This window comes from Rhipicephalus sanguineus, chromosome 3 (genome assembly GCF_013339695.2).
Source record: "Rhipicephalus sanguineus isolate Rsan-2018 chromosome 3, BIME_Rsan_1.4, whole genome shotgun sequence".
Classification (NCBI taxonomy): Eukaryota; Metazoa; Arthropoda; class Arachnida; order Ixodida; family Ixodidae; genus Rhipicephalus; species Rhipicephalus sanguineus.
The window spans coordinates 35,349,554-35,365,903 of NC_051178.1; the positions used below are offsets into that span (position 1 = coordinate 35,349,554).

General features: G+C 46.7%; 1 protein-coding gene across 1 annotated transcript in view; it reads left to right on the forward strand.

The window, feature by feature from the left end:
- The first annotated feature begins 12,654 nt into the window (after window positions 1-12,654).
- LOC119385379 (lysosome-associated membrane glycoprotein 1-like) overlaps window positions 12,655-16,350 on the forward strand; it is a 95,366-nt gene continuing 91,670 nt past the window's right edge. Inside the window, exon 1 of the mRNA XM_049413972.1 lies at window positions 12,655-12,763. Within this exon, the coding sequence (XP_049269929.1) occupies window positions 12,655-12,763 (109 nt within the window). The remainder of the gene's footprint in view (window positions 12,764-16,350) is intronic.

Sequence of the window (16,350 nt, forward strand, 5' to 3'; positions counted from 1 at the left end):
TCCTTCCGTTTTACACAGGTACTGCTTCAAAATACAACACTTCTGCGACTGAAGACAAGGCACTGGCATCAGAGACATCAGAGCCAGAGGCATCAAAGTCGGAGGCGCATGTACTTTTTGTGTCAAATGTCTCCTCTGGTGAGAACTGCCGCCTATTCTTTCCTTACTGGTTTACTTAGTGTATATAATTTGAGAATGGCGCAGTAATCGGACGTACTAAATAGTGACACCTTAATTATTTATCTTTTTCAGACCCTCAAAATGTTAGCAAAAGCAAGTTTGATATCGGGCTCAACACAGATGACTCAAAAGTGGATGATCAGACAAAACATCAACTGCTAACTTCTCCTTGGATTCCTCCGCCAGGCTACATGTTTAAGTCTATGAAAGAGTTGAAGCAGGAACGAAGGTTTCAGGTGGCTTGGCTGGACAGGTATACCGATGGCTTAGCTACTCAGCGCTTCAAGAGGGTGCGTTTTGCCGAATGTGTGTCTTTTTTAGCAGAAGTGAGGTTGGGAAGGGCCAACATGCGCGCACTGGGGCCCTCGTATCCAAGCCATTTCAAAAGTGGAAGCACGCCCTCGAAGCCTTCGGTGCACATGAAGTCACTAAATATCACACTGACGCTCAGCTGGTAGCCGATAATTTTCTTCACACCTTCTCAGGATGTGTGCCCAGCGTTGTTGATCAACTGGACCATGGCAGGCAAATTCAAGTAAGAGAGAACCGAAGGAAGTTACAGCCTATTGTTGAGACAGTTCTCTTTTGCGGACGGCAAGGTCTGGCTCTCCGTGGTCATATGGTCCCATGGATTCAAGCACAGCCTCCTCTACAAATACAGGCAACTTCAGAGCGCTGCTTCGCATGCGAGCGGATTGTGGCAACACAGATCTATAAAAGCGTGTGGAAGGTTGCCCAAAGAATGCCTCGAATTTAAGTCCAGATGTACAAAACCAGAATATAGAAATCTCCGCTGCAATCATCAAGGAAAACCTAGTCGCAAAAGTAAACGCTGCAGGCTGCTTCTCCGTACTTGCTGAAGAAACGACGGATATTGCTAGTATCGAGCAGCTTACTGTTTGTGCGAGGTACCTTAATAAGGATGCGAACGAAATCGAAGAAGTGTTCTTAGGCTTTGTGCCAATTCACGACCAAAGTGGCCGGGCCCTCGCCGACACCATCATAAGGTTCCTTATAGACATGGGAATTAACATGCAGCATCTCCGTGGTCAAGGCTACGGTGGTGCAAGCTCGATGGCTGGCAAAACGAATGGTGTTCAAGCTGCTGTTCGTGAGAAATATCCAGCCACACTCTACACTCACTGCGCCAGTCACTCCCTTAATCTAGTTCTGTGTGCGGCATGCTCCATCACAGACAAGCTGTTTTGGGACTCTAAAGGCGACGTACATCAGCCTTTTTCCGTAAATCTTCTAGCCGCTCACACGTTTTGCGAAAAATGATAAGTTTGAACTGTCCTGAGTCTACAAGGCAGCGCATTTTGGGACTACGCGAAACGCGCTGGGTCGAGAAGCACGACGCAGTGCTTTCATTTGTGAGCCTCTTTGAGCCGTTGATCGCAGCACTAGAGGAGATTAAGCTTAACGGAAATGGCGAAAGTCCATTGCAGGCAAACAGTCAAATGTTGACACTCTTGTCACCAGCGTTCCTTGTAAGCCTGCATGTGGCGGCGCACGTGTTAGCACTGACTTTGCCACTGTCAAAGAAGCTGCAGACGAGGAGTATCCACATGAGCGCTGCCACTGACGACATAGAAGCGGTACAGCAGACAATTGAAAATGACCGCAAGAACGCGAATGCTTCTTCCTCAAAAATATTTGCACACGTGCAGGCATTGGCAGAAAAACTGAATGTGGAGATCACCAGCTCTCGAGCCGATGTCCGGAAGCAAAACCTTGGGAGCAATGCATTCGAAAGCGCGGAAGAATACTTTCGCAGCACCCTGTTCATTCCGTTCATGGACCACGTACTAGGCCAGTTAAACCAACGGTTCGAGAAGCACAGGGCACTTCTAAAAGACTTTTCAGTAATTGTACCATCCGCAATACCACCAATGCAAGATATGATCGGGAGAAAGGAGCAGAAAATCTCTTGACCGTTTTTGCGCATGACGTCGGAACGAGGGCTGCTTTGGGAGAACTGCGACTGTGGTGGACAAAGTGGGCGAACAAAGCAGCAAAGGAGCGCCCCAGTACAGGAAACGATGCCATCTCTCATTGCGACAGCAGGTTCTATCCGAATGTGTACAAGCTACTCCAGATTCTAGTCACTCTTCCAGTGAACACTGCCAGCGCAGAGAGAACGTTTTCAAGCAGGAGGTGACTTAAGAACCATACTTACGCTCCACGATGTCTGAGGAACCCATGGTTGGCCTGGCACTTCTGTACGCCCACAGAAATGTCGACATCAGCGTGTCGGAAGTCACTGACCGCTTCGCTAAGCTTCCTCGCGAGCTCAACTTTGTCCTTTGATACCTATAGCAGGACAAAAATCTGCGCAAACGAAACGAAAAGACACTGCTGTTCCATAGTACAGGTCAATGAGCCCGCAATTCTGACGCAATATTATTGTTCAACACCTTTTAAAGCCGTGAGGATTTTGTACCTTTTAGCAGTTAACACCTGTGACCCAATATAAACATACGAATACGGGCATCAGGTGGACATTAACAGCCAATCGACCGCTTCACCTTGTTCCCTGAGAGGTCGGCATACGCGGCGTTACCAAACAAATTCAGCTATTGAGAAGCCGTACTAGCGGCATTGTTTGTTTCTTTCATTCGTCGTTTTTGTTCTTCATTGCTTTTTGAACTAGAAGCGACAATCCTCCTTTTATATTGAGTGCACAATAGTGGTTCGCACTTTTAAAACAATTTTGAAATAGTTTCTTTCGTTATTTCTGCGCTCTTCCTTTATAGTTCTGTCCACGTGGTGCGTCCGAGACAGCAGCTTGGCCCAAGGACATATCAGTTTCTGTGACTGTGCAGCATGTTCTCTTGCCTTATTTTGAGCTTTAGGTATAGTGATCATTGCTTAGTTCCGTATATTGACTGCATGTTTAAATGTACATTTGTGATGTTTTGTGTAAGCATACTGCGCGCTGTTTCCGGTGACTTATGTTTTTCCCGTATTTGAGGTGTACTTCCCCATTCTTGTTTTTCCCTGGCCGCATAACTTGTGTAAAAAGATGAACATTTTACGTAAACAATCTGCAATAAAATATGTGATCTCGTCCTGGTTATTTTGTGGACTTCATTTTTTGTTATCAGGCGCTTCTTCACTTAAAAACTGACGCAGTTCCAAAGTTTACGTGATATTTGCCGTACCTCTTACACACACACAAAAATTAAAAATTTGAAAAGATTGAAGACAGTTATTCCTGGAAAAATTTTTCGGGCATGCCAGCATAATATTTTTATGAAAAAACGCATTTCTTACTCGTTCTTGACCGTCCGCAGCATTCAAGAAGTGATTTGCAGCATCTAATACAAATTGTCACTGGTAATGCGTGTTATTCATGTACTTAGTCGTTCGAAAAGTTCAATGAGGAGGTCGGGCTGCAACGTTAAACCCCCCCCCCCCCCCCGAACAAAATTCCTGGCTACGCCACTGTGGTGTGGTGTATCATGTGAACAAATTTCCTTCACCACTTTTTACAGCGAAAGCTGTTATGAGATCATTTCAACGGCCGTTTTCGGTGCCGTAGTTGCCCGCCGCCGCCGCCGCCGGTGTCCGTAATCACTATCGCTCGAAATAAGGAAAAAAAGGAAATAAGAAAAAATTTCCAGGATGGAACGAGGTTGGAACCTGGGCCCTCTGCGTGGGAGCCCAGTGTTCTACCTCAGGGCCATGCCGGTGCTTGAAACTACGTTGCAAAAAGACCCTATACAGGCATCATGTCGGGAAGGAACCACATTAACATATGTAATGTAGTGTGGTAGAAGAGTAAAATAACAACCAGGCGTCACACAAACGCGAATTCTGTAACCGGGCGTCACATAATGCAAATTGCGCAACGAGTGGGTTGTTGAGTGCTTCCAACCCATTACAAAGGCCTCTGCGATAATTCTTCATCGTCATCAGCCACAGCATCAACAAAGTGCACACAATGCCTTACAGGTGTTTAGCGTGTACCACGGTTCTCCGCAGATTGACAAAAAATTGCATAGTGGCTGCTTCCCTACTTCACAAAAATTATGATGATTTATAGCGTAGTGGGTTCCTGGCAAGTCCACTTCTATTGGTTGCCAATGAAGCCCATAAGGCTCCCATGATTCATTTCCTCAGGCTCTCAATAAAGTTGATTTCTCCTCTCTCTCGCTCTCCGTTTCTCCGGTTAACGTATGTTATAAAGCGTGGTGGGACAGTTAAATAACGACCGAGCGTCACACAATATGAATTACGTAACCAGTGGGTTGTTTAAAGCTTCCAACCCATTACAAAGGGCTCAGCCATAATTCTTCATCGTCATCAACCACCGCAATAACAAAGTGCACATAATGCCTCACATATGGTACCTCGCTTCTCTGCAGAATAACAAATAATGTCGTGGTGGGTGCTTCCGATTTTCCCAAAAATTATGATTCGTGGCGCAGTGGGTACGTTGCTAATGTCGTGGTGGGTGCTTCCGATTTTCCCAAAAATTATGATTCGTGGCGTAGTGGGTACGTTGCTAATGTGGTGGTGGGTGCTTCCGATTTTCCCAGAAATTATGATTCGTGGCGTAGTGGGTACGTTGCTAATGTACTAGCACTAGTAGCCACAAGAGAGTTTATAACGAGCTCTAGAAATGCCGCTCTTCCAGCTTTCGCTGTGACTGTGCTGCGCTTTCCGCGCAGGCCTGGCGTTTTTGTGCAGGCCCAAGAACATGCATACCAACTCCTGGAGGCTCAGGTACGGCATGTGCATGCCATGAATGCACACAGTCTGGCTTACCTCGAGATACTGAAGGGCCTTGGAGAGGAGCTGGCTCGTGTGCAGAACAGCACAGATGGAACTGCGCTGATGCTGGCACTCAAGGCTACCGCTGCAGCAGACGTCGCCGGGCTCGTCAGATACGAGTGCAGCCAACCAGCATTGCCAGGTGTCGGCCAAGGCTCATGAGGGGGTCTAAGAGGATGCCTGCAATGCGCCCAGCATTTGAGCCAGCTGCCAAGAGGCCAAAGAGGCCCCATTTTCTCAAGCTAAACGTCGAGCAGAATGTGCCCAGTGCAAGGCTGCATTGAATGGTCGCTGCCGTCCGCCTAATGGGTTTTATGACAGACCTAGGTCTTTCTTGAGCACCTTCAACCATTGGTTCTAACACATGAAACACCAGTTCATGACACCATTAGATTTTTAGACCTTTCACTTCACTTCACACCCTCTCATGTTTGCTGGTCTTACGAGCCCCGAGCTCAAAAACCCATCCTTCCTTACGCTTCAGCCCATTCGAAACTTGTTAAGAGAGCCATTATTCATTCTGTTTTTAACAATGTTTTAAAGAAGTGTTGTGAACACACCATGCAACAAAGCCTTAAGGAACAAGTCAGTCGCCTCAAGAAAGCTGGCTACCCTTCCGAGCTTATGGTCGCTGTTGCACAGAAACTGAAGCATAGCCTTAGAACTCGCGATGGCAGCGAGCCATTCCAACTGAGAGAAAAAAGAAAAAAAGTTGTTGCCATGCCCTACCTCCATCAGGTATCACACAACCTCAAGAGAATTGGAAAACACGCGGGTGTGGAAGTCGTCTTCTCGGCTCCCAAAAAATTGGCTGGCATGTGCAAAAAGGTTAACCGTATGAATGGCGAATCACGTGGATGTACTGTCAGGCATGTCAAGCAGTTTGTCGAGTGCAAGAAAGGTGTAATTTATTCCCTGCCGTTATCGTGTGGCAAAGAATACGTGGGACAAACCGGACGATGCATAAACCAAAGGCTAAAAGAGCACCATGACAATGTCGCACGCGTAGCCACTTGTGGTCACGTTGCCAAACACTGCAGAGATTGTCGATCCGACGAGAATGACAGCGAACCATGTGAACCGATGTACAGAGACAGCAAAGTAATAGGCAAGCATCGTGATGCTCTAACAAGAGAAATACAGGAGGCACATGTGATAGCGAAGTTGCAAGATAAGTGTATAAGCGCACCCTCAATAGCATTGTCCCAAAAAGAAATCAAATATCTTGACTGTGAGGTTTGACGCATGTCTGTTTTCTCCCGGCACTAATGTCCCTCCCGCGCATGTACCTTGCCCGTTTCTCCTCGCCACCAGTGGTATAAAAGATTGGCTGGTTTCAATAAAATATCAGTTGTCAGTCAGCGCTCCGTGTGTCCTGTGTTCCTTACTGTGTTGTCGTCTTGCGCTGTGAAATATGGAAGCTAGGCACAGTGCCAGCCTGGTTTCAATAACAACAATTTCTGGGGTTTTATGCGCCAAAACCATGATGTGATTGTGAGGCACACCGTAGTGGGTGACTTCGGATCAATTTAGGCCACGTGGGATTCTTTAACATGCACCTAAATCTAAGCAAAGGAGCTGCTCATCACACAGGCTGCTCATCGACGCCACTGCACTTAGATGCTTCACCTACCCTTGAATCAAAGTGAGGACAACGACTCCTCACGTTGGCTGTTGTGACATCATACCCCTACAATTGGTGACCTTAGCCACAGGCGCAAGCGTCTGGCTCTGCACTGCTACCGCAGTATCATTCATACAGTCATGTTAAAGAATGGCACCTACTAACGGACAACCCTTGGCTCCTCCAGCTGTGGCCCATTCAAGTCACGCTCAGATACTCATTAATGTCGTGCAGTCATATTAATGTCCAGCATTCACAATGTGGTATTCCATCATGATTGACTTTTGCTATGCCTTACTGTCAGGAGCTAGTGTGGTCCTCAGTGCTGTCAGCTCTCATCACTGAGGGCTGACTGAATTTTGGTGTACCCCAACTTAAGGAGGCGATCACGAGAGTGCCCAGACGAAGGCGGTTAGATAGATACGTAGATAGACACGCTCAAAGTGCCTGCAGTCTGCTAAGAAATGCTTCGCATTTAAAATGCGGCAGTTAAGCAAAATGAACAAATGTAAGAAAAGTAACTCACAAAAGCGAAAGGGGTCAAGGTTCAGTTACTCCAGGTGTAAGCAATATAACCCTGGTTGCACAGCCTAGTTGCACAGCAGCAGTGACCACAATTCGAGGAAGACAAAAAACGAGACCAGTGAGCAGACATCAAAGCATGTCTTTCCTTGAACATGCCGACTCCTGTTCTAGAATATTTCAGTGGCCTTGATGTTGTGAGAACAAAAGGAGAAATATTAATCATGTCAAATAAAACACCTCTCTGTTTCCTTTGTCTTGATGGCGAGTTTCTCTGAGGTCTCTGTGTTATCAGTAGGGGTGTGCAAATAGTGAAATTTCATCTTGAATCGAATAGTGCCGAATAGTGACCGAAAATGTCGAATATCAAATACAAAGTTTTATTTGAAATTAAAAGAAAGAACAAGGAAATAAAATCTGTTCATGTCTTCGAGCACATAACACGGTGAGTGACTATACTACCGAAAAACTACAAATTGTCATGACACAAGCAGTTTCACATGACCTGGCTTCAGGCTCTCTTGCCATGATGTTACGGTGTTTCCTGTAGTTGAAAACATGCGCTCACTGGGTACCTCAGTAGCAGGGTTGGGAACGTATCGCAAAGCGATTATGGTGATACCTCGACAAAGTGCAGCTCCGTGCTCTTTCAGTACGTTAAAGGATCATCCTTTCTTGCGATTAGGGGCTTATTGAAATATTTGTGAACCTCCTGAATATAAGACTTCAGCTCAGTGTGCTGGTTATTTTTGGGTGCCAGCAGTTCGAGTCTCACAGAATGTTCCCCGGCCAAGAGCCACGGAGACGACATAATCTTTTTAAAATGAACATGCGTTCATTTGAATCAGCATATCAATGAAAGTTTTAACGAAAGGTGAAAATTTAATGAAATTTAGCGACGTTAGCGTTAGTTTTTGCCATCCTACCCTATTCGCCGTGTCGATTTATTCGAAACTTCAAATACTAGCTATTCGAAAGTCGAAATGAATTATTCGATTCCAAGTCTCGAATATTCGCACATCCCTTGTTATCAGACTTTGCCCAAGTGCGGTTGCGCATTTCCGGTTGCCTTCCGAACTTCACAGCACTACAGAATTTTCTGTCATGTTTTTTCTGCACACATTTACAAGTTGCTTACCTTGATTCACCAAGCATTAATGTCTGTGTGCATAATATATATAATAATGTTTATGCTTGTGATAAGTAAACCAAAAACATTTTTTGCTTGTTCTTACTTCATGGGACACATTTGATATTAATAAATTGTTATCTCATATGTATATTTTTTGCATGGGTATAGTGGTTACTACAGTGGAGGACGTGATTTTAGTAAGCCTCGCCCTAATAGATATTCTTGTTGTGCTGAAGCGTCAAAGTGTAGTGTCAGGGGTTGGTGCACATGATGGCACGATCGTTGATGGAAAACAGATTTAATAACGGTTTAAACGGATTACAATTTACATAACGGCTTCTCTTGCGAGCACGTCTTCCCGCTCCTAACGCCAGACGTCACGTGATCTTCTTTTCCCGCCTCGCTTGAGCTCGTGTAGATAGTCGGTTAGCGTGTTTCGTGCTTCTGCACGTTTTCTGCCGATAGCTCGTTGTCGATGGTTCGACGGGGAACGTAGTTGTACAGCAGTTGAAACGGTGCCCAGTCAAAAAAATTTGGCCGCGTATCTGCATGCTCCGATGCAAATGCCGTGTGAAGACGATAGAGGAGGCGCTGCGTCTACGCTGCGTGAGATATGAGAGAGTTTTAGTGCCGGGGACCCTAAGCCACCTGCGTACGTAAGCCCTTGCGTTCTTTTGTATTCTCCGTGGACGCGGCTGGGAGTACAAAGGAACGCAAGAGCGTGCGTACGCAGGTGGCTTGGGGTGCCCGGCACTAAAACTCTCTATGGACGCATTCTGGCAATACATCGGGAAACATGAGCTTGTGCAGAGAGTTTCCTTCTTCCGTAGCAGAGGGCGTTCTTCGGCGCGCATAGCATGGCATTTTCAGCGCAGCCGCAGCCGCAGCTTAAGAAACTAGGGTCTTTAGAATTATGTATCTATGTATTTTCTATTAAGGAACACACCACCTAACAGTTGCCTAGTGATGTTGTGCCTCAGATATGCGTAATATTTACTTTTTGCTCGTCAACGTTCACAAGTATGAACAGCCGTAGCAATTCAAGATGGGTGGGCGGTAAGCAAGTGGTTCAACTTTGGCCGGGTGGTTGAATCGGGTGACAGACAGGCAGGCAGGCAGGCAGGCAGGCAGGCAGGCAGGCAGGCAGGCAGGCAGGCAGACAGACAGATCAAAATTTCTGCGTTTAAGTTCCCCAAGAAAGACGATAGTCTTTCTTGGGGAACTTAAACGCAGTGAATGGGTCCAACTGGTCATACCATTTCCCAGCAATCGGTCCCAAATGGAATGAATCGGAAACCAACTGGAATGCTGCACTTCAACAGGGAGGGCCAATTGGACCTTCACAGTTCCAAGTGGTCATTCCAATTGGTCCACCGTTTGCCATTTGGTCTCCCAAGTGGAATGTTTCTTAGTCCAATTGGTGTCACAAATTGCAATTGGAAAACCATTGGAACACTGCGATCCAATTGTCCTACTAATTGGAATGCTTGTTGGCCCAATTGGATGTGCACATTCGAATTGGAAAAGCACTACCACGGCCGCTGGATGAAAAAGCGCTTTTCATCAAGCGGCCGTGGCACTACCAATCGTAGCAGACTCATTGTTTGAAATATTTAGTTGCAATATGCGGGTAACTAACATGACAGCCTCAAAAAGGTAAGTGAGGCTCTTTTATATATATATATATATATATATATATATATATATATATATATATATATATATATATATATATATATATATATATATATATATATATATATATTAACCAGTTGCAAGACAGTTTAATTGAAGTGGCTCACCAGTTAAGCACTAGTTAGCTTTAATTGGATGACCATTTGTGACCTACTGGTTAACCATTTGGGAACCCGTTAGCTTCAACTGGATGACCACATCTATTCAACTGGTCAACCAATTGAATACCACTGCAAGCCTAGCCACTTTACAACAATGTGAAGTTTGTGAATAGCCGCCGCACTTCGCTGACACGAGAACATTTAGAGAAAACGACTGAACAAGCGTAGGTTTCGTACTAACAACCCTTCCAAAAAAGTTGCACTTGAAGCGATAAGGTAAGGTGAAAATAAGCTCTAAAATAAAAAACAATTCTGGCTTACAAAATTTTGTACTGTTTGTTGACAAAAGCAATAATCTTAAAATTTAATTTTCTTTGAAGTGCGTGCGTTGCGGCAAGTGCCCTCAGCATGGTAATCGCGATCGGACCGCGTTTTTTTGTGGACGCATCATGCCACAGGTCACCGGCTTATTTTATACCGGCGTCTTTGAAATATATTCATGCAGGCATGGTCCGTGGATTCAGCCCGATTTTATTACATTCGTGGTAAGTACTTCACTTTTGACCTTCTGCAATTGTTGCATTATTAGCAGCTTTCGCACATTTCGTTTGTTACCCTAACTAGTGTTGGCTCGCGACTGCAGCGGACACGGTACACGGGGGCGGCAAGCATGACGTGTGGGAGCTACTGTACGCGGTAAGTCTTGTTACATCGCTAACATTTTCATCTTGTAGATTGTATGAGCGGAAAACAGCAGGAATAGAAGCAAAGAACTTGACAGGAGAGACGCTCAACTTACCACTGCAGTTTATTGGAAATTTTGCTCACGATAGCACGGAATCCCGCATGTGAAGCGACCTTATCACAAGAGAGACAAGGCCAATCAGGAAAGTTACTTATCCGAACTGCCGCCCTTTATTTAGAAAGCGTATTCCTTTATCATTCAGCGCTACCGAACGAACACTGATGCACGTGGCTGAGTGCTTTAATCTGTACAACTTCCGTGATCTCGGTGGTCATTCTGTGTTTTGATTTGCTTAGAACATTAGTGCTCGTAAACTGCCGATTACACCCGCAATCTCTGTAGTGCAGAGATAGGTGCGTGCCACCTGCGAGAACCTTCCATGACGATAACACTGTAATGACGATGTATGTTCTCCGAGTCTGTCATTTAGACATCGGCCCGTCTGGGCGATGTACACTTTTTCGCAGCTCAACGAAACTCTGTGCACGACCTCATCGGTACAGGGAACAAAGTGCATGGCACGTGTTTTTGTGCAACCTTTCTGGTTCACATTTTTCTTCCCGCGATCTTTAACCATGGAGCACAGCTTGGCCAGTTTTCAGGGGGCTGTGAGCACGACGTCAACCCCGTGTTTGTGACCAATCTTCTTCAAATTGTGCGACACAGAATGCACATACAACATGACCGCAATCGTTTCTGTTTTCCTTTTATCCTGGGCGTTGGTAGCATTTGTCCTCTTTAACTTCTTTAACGTTCCATCCACTGCAACAAGCAGACTGTCAGGGTAACCCGAGCTGAGCAGGTGACTTTCTTGCGGAAGCTATGCTCTATGTTATGCAGACAAGATTTCTTCAGCAATGAACTAAGGCAGGAAATAGCAGTTGCTATTTTTTTACGAGCTTACTGTGAGATGAATCGTAAGGTAACAGACCCTTCTTAGACCGTGGCGAAAATTCCTAGCAAACATGGTCAACTCGATTAAAGTTCATTATCATTCACCCATGAACAACCGTGAGCCAATGATGATTTGCAGTTTTTAGATGTTACCGAGGTTTTCCATTGAGTTGACCATGTTTGCTGAGAATTTTCGCTACGGTCTAAGAACAGTCTGTTACCTTATGATTCATCTCACAGTAAGCTTCTAAAGAAAAAGATGAATTGCTATTTCCTGCCAATTAGTTCATCGTTGAAGAAGCCTTGTCTGCATAACATAGAGCATAGCTTCCGCAAGCGAGTCGCCTGCTCAGCTCGGGTTACCCTGACAGTCTGCTAGTTGCAGTGGGTGGCACGTTGTTAAAGAAGTTAAAGACGACAAGTGCTACCACCACCCAGGATAAAAGAAAAAATTACACCATCTCCCGCGTAAGGGGACCATGAGGCGATGCGAAGCCGGAGCACTTGCACGATCGCGTTCCGTTGGCGTTCGTTGGGCATGCTACCGACCTCGCGTCGTGGAACGCGAAGAGGGACGCTACGCGCGTCGTATCTTCCATCTAGCCTGGCCGTTAATTCTCACAGGGCAAGCGGGGAACGCGGTCGACAGGCGGGCGAGAGGGGGGCAGCGTAGGAGGGGAGAGAGAAGGGGAGGGGACGCGCATGCGCTCGAGCTTATCGCGGCGTTGCGCAGGAGAGAATTTCGGCATGTCTAGCCCGCGTTTCAGAGGAAGAGTGGAAAGGGGTATGGGAGAGGGGGGAGGGGATAGGGAAAGTGGAGAGGGGAGGGGGAGAGGGGAAGGGGAGAGGGAACGGGAGAGGGTGAGTGGAGAGGAGGTGTGTGGAGAGGGTATACGCATGTGCAGTAAGGGTGGTCACGCCGCACACCACCGGATTGAGCTCGGCCTTAAGATACTTCGCATCTAAAACAGAAATCGTGGTCATGCCGTATGTGCATCCTGTGTCGCACAATTTGAAGAAGATTGGTCGCAAGCATGGGGTTGACGTCGTGCTCACAGCCCCCTGCAAACTGGCCAAGCTGTGCTCCAAGGGTAAAGATCATAGGAAAGGAAAAGTGAACCAGAAAGGTTGCACAAAAACACATGACATGCACTTTGCTCCCTGTACCGATGAGGTCGTGTACCGAGCTCCGTTGAGCTGCGGAAAAGTGTGCATCATCTAGACGGGTCGATGTCTAAATGACAGACTCGGAGAACCCGCATCATCATGGAAGGTTCTCGCAGGTGGCACGCGCCTGTCTGCACTGCAAATATTGCGGGTGCAATCCGCAGTTTGCGAGCACTAATGTTCTTAGCAAATCAAAACACAGACTGACCGCGGAGATCACAGAAGCAGTACAGATAAAAGCAAACTCAACCACGTGCATCAGTGTTACCTCGGTAGCGCTGAAAGATAAAAAAAATAGGCTTTCTGAATAGTTAAACTGCGGCCGTTCGGATAAGTAACTTTCCTGTTGGCCTTGTCGTTCTTGTGGTAAGGTGGCTGCACTTGTGAGAAAAATTTCCAATAAACTGCAGTTGGAAGTTGAGCGCCTCTCCTGTCAAGTTCTTTTTTTCTATTCCTGCTGTTTTCCGCTCATACAATCTACAATATGTTGCACCAACTGGCCCAGCATACCACCTTATTGAACATTTTCATCCTTCGTGCAGAGGTGAACACACTTGTCTAGAACACTCGAACAGCGCGCTTTGGACTGCACTGACGACGTTTGCATGCATGACTGCTTAGGGTGAATGCTCGAGCGTGGGCTATCTCAAACTGCTCGTGCTGAAGGGTGCTGTTACAGCATTTTAGACAAGTGTGTTAACCTCTGTACTACAGCCATGTAGCTCATTTTCCTCACAGTTTTGTCGTGTTTTTCTTTCACGCAGCATGTCTGATTGCTGACGCAACGCAGAACAACGAAAGAACCCTAAGCAACGAGAATATATCCGCGACCTCGTTTCCTGAAGCTGAAGCAGAACGGGCAACAGTTTGACAACTAATACCCTTGGTAGCAGGAGTTGTAGAGCTGTACTATGAAGCCCCCTCTGTATGAGGTGTTTTCACCGAACAACTGTTGTGTAATAAAGGCTCTTCGTGTTGAACACCACCTAGTTTCAATAGGGTGACCATTTACGATTAACTGGATTGCCAGTTGAACACCAGTTCACTTTAACTGGTTACCCATTTGGACACCAGTTAGCTTCAATTGGTTTACCAATTCTGTTCAATTGGTTAACCAATTGAACACCACCTACCTTCAACTGGCTAACCAGTTGGACACCAGTTCTCTTCAACTGGTTACCCATTTGTGCACCAGCTAGCTTGAATTGGATGACCACATCTATTCAATTGGTTAACCAATTAAACACCACCTAGTTTCAATTGGGTGACCATTTGCGATTAACTGGATTACCAGTTGAACACCAGTTCACTTTAACTGGTTACCCATTTGGGCACCAGTTAGCTTCAATTGGATGACCATGCGTGTTCACGTGGTTGACCAACTGGACCCCAGTCTATACCAACTGGTCAACCAATTACCACTAGCTCTACCCAAATGGTTTCCCAATTGGATATGAACTGGCTTACCAATTGGATGTAATTGGTACGTTCGAATGGGGGGCGAAATTCCAATTGGTCGAAAACTAGTTGGTGCCAATTGGTATTTTTCCAGTTGGACCACTTGAATTTTTTTTGACTGGGTGACGTTTGTAGACCAACGTGCGGCTGGTTGTTCACCTGAAACGTTGTTTCTCGAAGGTATTCGCTCCAGTGGTCCATGTTGCCTTTGAGGTTCTTTCGGAGTACTGACGATATTTTTGCATTCGCACGTTCAACAAGACCGTTCGTTGCGGGCGCGTAAGGTACGGTTAAACTGCGATCGATGCTCTTCTCCGTGAAGTAGCGTGTTGCAGCTCGTGAAGTGAAGACTCTGTCGTTGTCTGTCACCACAGTTTTTGGCGTTCCAAACGTGAATACGATGTCTTCATCGAGGAAGCGTAAAACGTGTTCTGTCGACTTGTCTGGTACGGCACGCGTGATGATGAATCTCGTCGTGACATCGACTGCCGTTCTGAAGTACTTGTTGGGGTCCTCGGTATGAATTGAGCCAACGTGGTCCATAGCAGTGGTGTCGAATGGTGCCTGCATTGGCATACGGGGGTTTAGCGAGCTGGTTTGCGCTCCTGTCTTGGCGTTATATCTTTAGCACGTTTGACATCCACGTACGTAGTCCTCGACGTCGCGTTTCATGTCACGCCAAATGTAACGTTGCTCGATTTTTCGGAGTGTTCGAGAGGTATCGCCGTGACCACCTTCGTCGTGGTACGACGTCAGAACCGATTGTTTTAGGCTTTCTGGCGCCACGATGCGGTGTTTCTCTCTGTCTCCGTCGGTGGTGACGTGTACACGTGTCCGCCCTGTACCATCCTGTAGGGGGTCGTCCTTGGTGCTCTCTGTGTTTGGTCGATGATCGGGGCTAGCGTAGGATCATCTTTCTGCGCTCTGCCGAGTCGGTTGTCTTCAGCCTTAAGAACGAACACATTGTGCGTGTTTTCTGGGACTCGTGATAAGGCATCTGCGATGACGTTTGTCTTGCCTAACGTGTGTCGAATCGTGAAGTTGTGTGACATCAGGTCAAGCACGATCCGAGCGAATCGCCTTTGTGGATGCTTCTTTGACATGATATGTGCTACCGCCCAGTTGTCGGTGTATATTTCAAAGTGCTGTAGCCCTTGGAGGTATGGGTGGAATCTGTCGGTGACAGCCCAGTGCACTGCGACCGCCTCCAAATCTGTCGTATGCTTGTGCCTGTCCGAGTCGGGCACCTTCTTGCTTGCGCATTCCACGATGCGCGTTTCGCCCGCGTGTCTTTCAGAAAGGACAGCAGCAAATACAGTATATGATGCGTCAACGTGAACTTCTGTCGGAAGTGCTGCATCAGAATTCGCGAATATTGGTGCTTCAGTCAGCCGCTCTTTCACCAGATCCATAGCTGATTGGCATTCGGCAGTGCACGATAGAAGTGCATCCTTCTTCGTTAGCTTCGTTAGTGGCTGCGCGATCTTCGCGTAGTTCATGATGTACTTCCTGTAGTGGCATGTCAGCCCTAGGAATGATCACACCTCTGTCTTCGAGCGCGGTTGCCCATAGTTTTTTATGGCACTCGTCCGTCTTGGGTCGATGACCACTCTGTCTCTCGAAGTTACGTACCCCAGGAAGTGAACTTCATTTCCTGAAGTTCACTCGTAGGTTCAGGTTTGTCAATGTCTTCAGAACATCGTTCACAGTTCTGATGTGCTGCTCGATGTCATTCGTGAATATGCATATACCGTCCATATAGGCGATGCGCAAAGCGCCGACGACGCCATCTGCCGGCACGGCTTGGAAGTGCTGACGGGTCCCGGCGAGCAGTGTTCCCGCGAGCGTCTACGCGAGTGCCCGGATGGATGTGTTTTCATCGTGATTTAACGACTCTGTCGGGCCTCAGCGATGTCGAAAAATAACTGCTGCGTTCTCGGCTGCTCAAACACACGCAAAAAATCACAGGAACGCACTTCTACAGGTTTCCGGTGCTATTTCATGAGCGAGAGCGACGGCGGAGGTGGATTGCGGCTGTACGACGTAGAGGGTA